The 6,872-nt window shown below is 42.1% G+C and overlaps 1 protein-coding gene across 2 annotated transcripts; it reads left to right on the forward strand.

The window, feature by feature from the left end:
• The first annotated feature begins 1,856 nt into the window (after positions 1-1,856).
• LOC115047594 (aminoacyl tRNA synthase complex-interacting multifunctional protein 1-like) lies at positions 1,857-6,591 on the forward strand. 2 transcript variants are annotated; one of them, XR_003841023.1, is made up of 5 exons: positions 1,857-2,229; positions 3,008-3,216; positions 3,933-4,101; positions 5,185-5,937; positions 6,384-6,410. XR_003841023.1 is itself a non-coding variant. In XM_029508634.1 (4 exons), exons 1-4 carry the CDS (start codon positions 1,857-1,859, stop codon positions 5,349-5,351), a joined length of 918 nt encoding a protein of 305 aa, XP_029364494.1. In that variant the 3' UTR covers positions 5,352-6,591. The 2 variants fall into 2 exon arrangements, 1 of the variants encoding a protein (XP_029364494.1); XM_029508634.1 differs by having other exon boundaries at positions 5,185-6,591.
• The last annotated feature ends 281 nt before the right edge of the window (positions 6,592-6,872 follow it).

Below are 6,872 nucleotides of genomic sequence, written 5' to 3' on the forward strand. Positions count from 1 at the left end.
TCCAGACAGATCCACGGTTAATTCTAATAGTTTGTAAGTTTCCTGGAAATAACTGTATAATTTTCTACAGGTTTTGGGGAGTAGTAGAAATGTCTTAAAATACAACCTTGATTTACATTCACGCATTATTTCTATATTTCTGGAAATGCTGGTATCCATAAATATTATTTAGTACTCGTTGATGGTAAAGCCATATCTGACAGAGATGGTGCTCGTTCATCATCTTAATAAGAATTACAGCTTAAAAAGCTGATTTTCATCACTTGTCCCAGAGAGGTGTTTAATGTCGTCACAACACATGGCATATATATAAAACCTAAAGTTTAATGCATGGTAGTCATTGCTGTATAATGCATCCAACTTATGTAACAAATTAAAAAAAGAGAACACAAATTTTGCAATTAATATAATTCAGTTGAAGTTAAGTCATTATTTTCCCTATCAATTATACTAAACTACTTTATTTCCTTCTGGTATACATTTTAGAAAATACTGGAAAATATTCAGAAATCCCTGACCAGTAAAACTGAGGTTAACTAAGATTATTTTACTATAACTGATTGATTGATTTGAATTTTCCATTTCTTTTGCTCTCATTTTATGAGCCTTCCTGTTATGCACTTTATTTCTCCAGTTAATGGGGAGTGGCTTTTGTTATTTAGAGGGCTATAGTGTTAAACATGGCACATGACTCAGCTGTGGCTTCTGACTGTACTATACTGTATGTGTGTTGGGGGATGGAGGGGTGAGGGGGAGCCGCCACGATATTATACACCGTACCCATCACCCAGCAGAGAGAACACCATTGTAAGAGAAAAAATATATATATTATTTTGTAATATAGTATAATCAGTGATGCCTCCGTCCTTTTCTCGTACCTTGATGCACGTGTAGGACTGTCTGTGATTTTGACTTTGAAAAAAATCTGGTTTTTCCAACTTTGGTAAACCTGTTTGTTTTATATCAACTCAATTAAAGTATGTTTTATACCAAATAGATTCTGCCAATGAACATTGTCAGAGCTTGTGATATATGGCTTTGTTGATTACATCTGTGATGTACCGTAATAAAGTCCCCCAGTCCAGATGAAGGAAGCAGTCCTCCCATCTGCTGTGCCGAGCTCTGGTATGATTTAAGTTCTGAGTGTTTATTTGTTTGCTTGATACTTTAAGAGGAACCATTCAGGTTGAATTATGCACAACTAAATAATCAAACATGTTAAACTGACGCTAATTTGCAGACCTCGTGCATGCTTTGACATTTTTAATTAAAACTGTGAGCAGGACATATTCCACTTGAGAGACAGATCTGCCAGCTCTCTCTGCTGGACAAATCGTGTAATTGTGACACAGTGAATAAAGATTTTGAGCATTGCTGGACACTGTATTGACCGTACAGCTCCATAAAACAGTGTGTTCTTTCTATTCTTTGCATCATCAAGCTGAATTAGCACCAGTCATCGCTGAACACACTGGAGTTTTTCACACATTGCTGTAAAAGATCTGCCTTGATGAGAGGAGGCTGAATGTGTTATGTTTAACATAGTCCTCCTTCAGGTGGTGGAGGATAAATCAGCCCACCTCAGCACCTGAGTGTTTGGGTCAGTCATTTGGACTAGATGATATATTAAAACTGATTTTAAAGATATTTTTCTCTTCGCCTGTCATGCTCCTGCTTGTTTCATATTCAGCACCAGTTTCTGAAAAAGTTTCAGGATCATCATCCTCATTGCTGCTGCTGAGGGGCTGTTGCTGAATGGTGTTTTTCCTGCGGGGGGCAGTAATATGCCTCATGTTGTCTGAAGGGCTGAAGGCTGAATCCAGAGAAGGAGCCGATCTGCAGTCAGCTGGGGCGGGATGGGTCGCAGCGAGGAGCTCAGTGACTTCCAGCGGGGGACGGTGGTCGGCTGTCACCTGTGTAAGAAGTCGGTCCGGGAGATCTCGGCCCTGCTCAGCCTGCCTCGGTCCACCGTCAGCTCCGTCATCCTCAAGTGGAAGCGCGGCGGAATAACGACGGCTCTGCCCCGGAGCGGCCGGCCGCACAAGCTCAACGAGGGGGACCGCCAAGTGCTGGAGAGGGTGGCCCTGGAGAAGTGTCTGCCCTCCGTGGAGGCCCTCACCGCCGAGTTTCAGACGGCCACCGGGGCCAGCGTGAGCTCCAGGACGGTCCGCCGGGAGCTCCACGAGATGGGCTTCCGCGGCCGAGTGTCCACGTACAACAAGCCCAAAGGTGCGTCCTCTCCCCGCGTAGAGAGCCATCCGAAGTGCCAGCGTGTGCCCAAGACGTTTTCATCGTGTTATTTACTGGACCAGCTGCAAGGACAGGCTGCCAGGCTTGCTTTGTGGTGATGATGATGATGATGAAGATGATGATGATGATGATGATGAAAACAATAATAATAATAATAATCATCATCACAACAACAACAACCACCACCACCACCATCATCATCATCATCATCACAACAACAACAACAACAACAACAACCACCACCACCACCACCACCACCACCATCATCATCACCATCACAACAACAACAACAACAACAATAATAATAATACTGATGCCGATTGGTTCACACACACAAAACACTGGAAGAATCTCATTTGCTCCTCATAGCAAACCAATGCTGATGCTGGAGTCCTAGAACCAGGACAAATTTGTTGTTGTTGATTTTGTGGTAATATTAGTGAGTATTTCTTTTTGCTAACTAGTCAAGCTCTTCCACACTGAACAGCTCCATAAAGGCTTTGGTCTATGTGAAGTGCCTTCATGTAAGTCTGCTCTGATTTGGTGCTACATGGAGAAGTTTGATCAGATTTGAACTAAGAAGAGTGCTTGTTTACACACCTCACTGTGTGCATGGAGAATCTCTCATATTAACTCAGGAAAGTGCCATCCGTTAACATGTCACTGTACTGCAGGCTGCAGACAGATGTGGCTGTGTTTGGGCATTGGACTGCCTCTGCTAGTATTCAAAATTTGTTGTTTTTTTTTTTAACGCCAGGAGGGGAAAAGGTGGAAAATAAGCAGTCACCTTTAAGCCAAGAGGACACAAGGGTGGACATATCTCGTCTTGACCTGCGTGTTGGACGTATTATCACAGCAGTGCAGCTACCAGAGACTGATAGTCTGTACATGAAGCAGGTGGATGTGGGAGAGGCTTCTCCGAGAACAGTGGTCAGTGAACTGGCAAAGCACGTACCAGTGGAGCAGGTATGTTACTATAACTGTTCATAATTTGTGTCGTGATATTAAAGAATTGCAGAAAATTGTACTAACAGTGTACCAATGCTGCGTGTACTGTTGGTTATATAGACAGCTTTACAGCACAGCTTTATAGTGCTCTCTAACCACTACTGCTGCTTTTTCATCAATTTGGTAGTCCACATATTTTTTGTAGCTTTGCTCTGTGGTTGTCTTACACGATTTGGGCTGCTTTTATTTCAGCGTACAATGGAATTTATCACTTATCATGGTTTGGGAGAAATAAGCATCCACTTAATATCCTGGCCTTGAGAGAAAGTTCCCTGTCAAAAACAAACAACAATAATAATAATTTCAGATGAATACAGCGAATGCACACAAATAATGGAATGGCATATTTCAAGGGAGGGTATGAGTACTTTCTTGGGCCTGACATGACCTCAGGAAATGTTTATTTTCTTATTAGTTTCTTGTTTCTCTTCAAATCTGCCACCAGTTTAAACATTGGAGTGCCACAGAGGTCTCCTGGCTCAAGAAGCACACAAACCATAAACCCTGTGATGAAACTAATCCTGTTTCAGGACGTTAGAGTTAGAACTAACGTTCATGTTGACATCAAGCAGGCCTCATCAGTTGAAGGTGTCGTTATGTCAGTTAGATATAATTTGATTTTCCTCTCTATTATGCAAAGCTTAAGGGGTGTGAGAAATGTCCCCCTGATACAGATGCAGAACCGAATGGCAGTTGTGCTGTGTAACCAGATGCCAGCCGAGATGAGCGGGGTGGTGTCCCGGGCCGTGATCATGTGTGCCTGCTCACCTGACAAGGTGGAAATCCTCGATCCTCCAAGCGGAGCACTACCAGGGGACAGAGTTACTTTCCAGGGCTGCTCAGGTATCATCATCCAATAACTGTACTGCAAAAACACACAAATGATTGAATGTTGCGGTTGTTCTCAGGAAGCCAGACAAACAACAGAGATACAGCACAGTTTCACTCACGAGTGATTGGTTACTGTAACTGAGAGCCAAAACCTTAACCTAAACACTTCATTTCCTGAAGACAGCATTTTTTGGAACATTTTCTCTTAGAGGGCTTAAAGGACAAACGTTGGAGGTGTGAGCTTCAGCGGCCAAAAATACACTGCATCTAAATTGTTGCTGTCAAAAACCTACAGAGCACTTGCTGCTACAACCCACGAACGGACATGACAAAAGGCCCAGTGGTGTCCTAGCCTCATGTCAGTTTCCTCAACCTAACAGTAGCCAAACATTTTATGTTGCTCTCTGCCCCCACCCCCCCCCCCGGGATGCATAGAGATGAAAGTTTGTTGACAGCTTTGAAAAGATTTAAGAACCTGAGAGGTTCACATCAATGCCTCTGCTCAGCTCTTTTTCTATTTTATTTATGTATTTATTTTTAGTAGCTACACTGTGGAACCACATAATGTGTTTTATAGCACGACTCTTCATTAGGCCCATCAGACACAGCGTGTCAAGCAGTGCGCCTGTATGATGGTTGTTATTGTGCCTTTTATTCATATATTATTATAATCTTAGCAGTACAGCATTCACATTTTAAGGCAACATTCCTTCCACCTTGGTGGGAACTGCTCACATCTCCCCATGCTACAGGATGGGACAGGATTTTCTTAAACTCCATCAAACACCTCGGGGATGACATGAATGCACACTGAGAGCAGGCCTTGTTGCCAAATCCCACCCTACTGCTGGCCTCACTGATTTCTTGCGGCTGAATGGAAATAAATCCCTCCAGCCAGTTTCTTTAATCTTGTGGAAAGCCTTTTTAGCTGAGTGGAGACTTACAGGAACAACCTACGGTTTTTGAGCAGCTGCTGCAAAGACATCACATACCATGAAATAGTCTGGAAATCAAAAAACATGAAGCCTACATTTGATGGTATAGTAGACAACTAGCATTTCCTCTAATACATCAAAATGACCTCTTTTTATACAGGTAAACCAGATAAAGAGTTGGACCCTGAAAACAAGGTGTGGGAGCAGATTCAGCCAGGCCTTCGCACGGATGGCCATTGTGTTGCAACTTACAAGGGCGCTGCCTTTGAAGTCGTTGGCAAGGGGGTCTGCAAGTCGCAAACCTTGAGCGACAGCGAAGTGAAATAAATCAACAATGCTGCTTTAAACAGCTCAACGTGAATCTCTGCACTCAGAATGTTGCAGAAAGCCTCCAGAGAAGACATAGAGGCTGTTGTAGCAACGTGTTAATGCCAACAGTTGTGTAACGACGTCCAACGATCACCTGGGTGTTACATGTGAGTGTCCACTGTGATACTTTTGCAGCAGGAGCCAGGAAAACGGTAGTGAAGTGTATGTTTCCCCCTGTTGAGCAGATAAGCGCATTACTGTTACATTTTTTACAATGAAAATGTGTAGTTTTGAAATTTGCCAGAGGAGGGCACTACAGTACCCAGGATGATGATGTTGATGATGTAAGGTATGTGTGAGGGGATTTGTTGAAGCGAAAACATACAGGACAGTCACGCCAAGAAAAGGGAAAAAGAAAATGGAACAATTCTTCAGAACAATGCCGTTAAGTTGGGAATTGTCTGACAAAATATAAAAAAAAACCTTTCCCGTACTACAATGGCCATTTCCACCAAACTGTGCAAAAGTCCCGTTGAAAAAGGGGACAGTTTGTGTTGACAACATGAAAGGAGCTCAGAAGGATCTGGTTTACTTCTTGGATGAGGTGAGAGCTGACAAAGACAAACCAGACAACTTTATTTTCACTCTTTGTTAATTTACACTTTTACAGCAAATTGAAAACTGGCACTGTTGAATTCAGAAAATGTTGTACTTATTATCAGTTTCTTTGTTTGTCCTGCCATTTCACATCTCTTTGGATTTTGTAACAGGTTAGTCAAACCTTAAATTTTAAATGTCCGGCCTAACGGGATATGGTTCTGTCTCTTTCCCCATCAAACATGATTTCTTTGTAAGCCGTTTGATCCTCTATGAGACAATGAGGAGTTTTCTTTTTAAGAGGAACAAAAAAAATGAACCAAGACGTTTTCATTTCATTCAGGAAACTCTTTTTTTCCTCCCCACTGGGACTAAAATGAAAACAAAATGCATCCATGAAATGCCCAAAAAAGAAAAACAGAAACAAACCTTGTTCTTCTTCCCCTATTGCAGAGCAAGAACTGAGAAAATGTACGGAAAGAAGGGGGTGTGATTCAGGAACTGGCAACAGGAACAGACTGTCCCAGACCTGATGTTACTGGGAATTGTTTGACAGGCCTTTTTAGCTTTAAGGGAATGGTGTCACCCTTTTCTCACACAACAAATACAATTCATTTCTACAGAGGAGGTGTGAAATCTAATAAATAAGGCATTCATTTGACAGAGTTGTTACTGTGTTGCTTGCTTCTCAGCGGATCGTTTGGTTTTGTTGGGTTTTCCACCAGACACTACATCATCCTTTGTTTCTAGGTTTGATAAGAAAGCAGTAAAAATGGCAGGTGGGGGTTTTTCATCTCACGATGTTGTCTGTGTTTAGTAACACAGGCTGACATAAATAAAAGTAAATATTAAAAGGTCATAAAGAGTCGCCCACCCACTTTCAGTGAAATTTTGTGTATAATGTTAAGGGTCATTACTCATTTGTGAATTAAAACTGACATT

Source organism: Echeneis naucrates, chromosome 1 (assembly GCF_900963305.1).
Source record: "Echeneis naucrates chromosome 1, fEcheNa1.1, whole genome shotgun sequence".
Lineage (NCBI taxonomy): Eukaryota > Metazoa > Chordata > Actinopteri > Carangiformes > Echeneidae > Echeneis > Echeneis naucrates.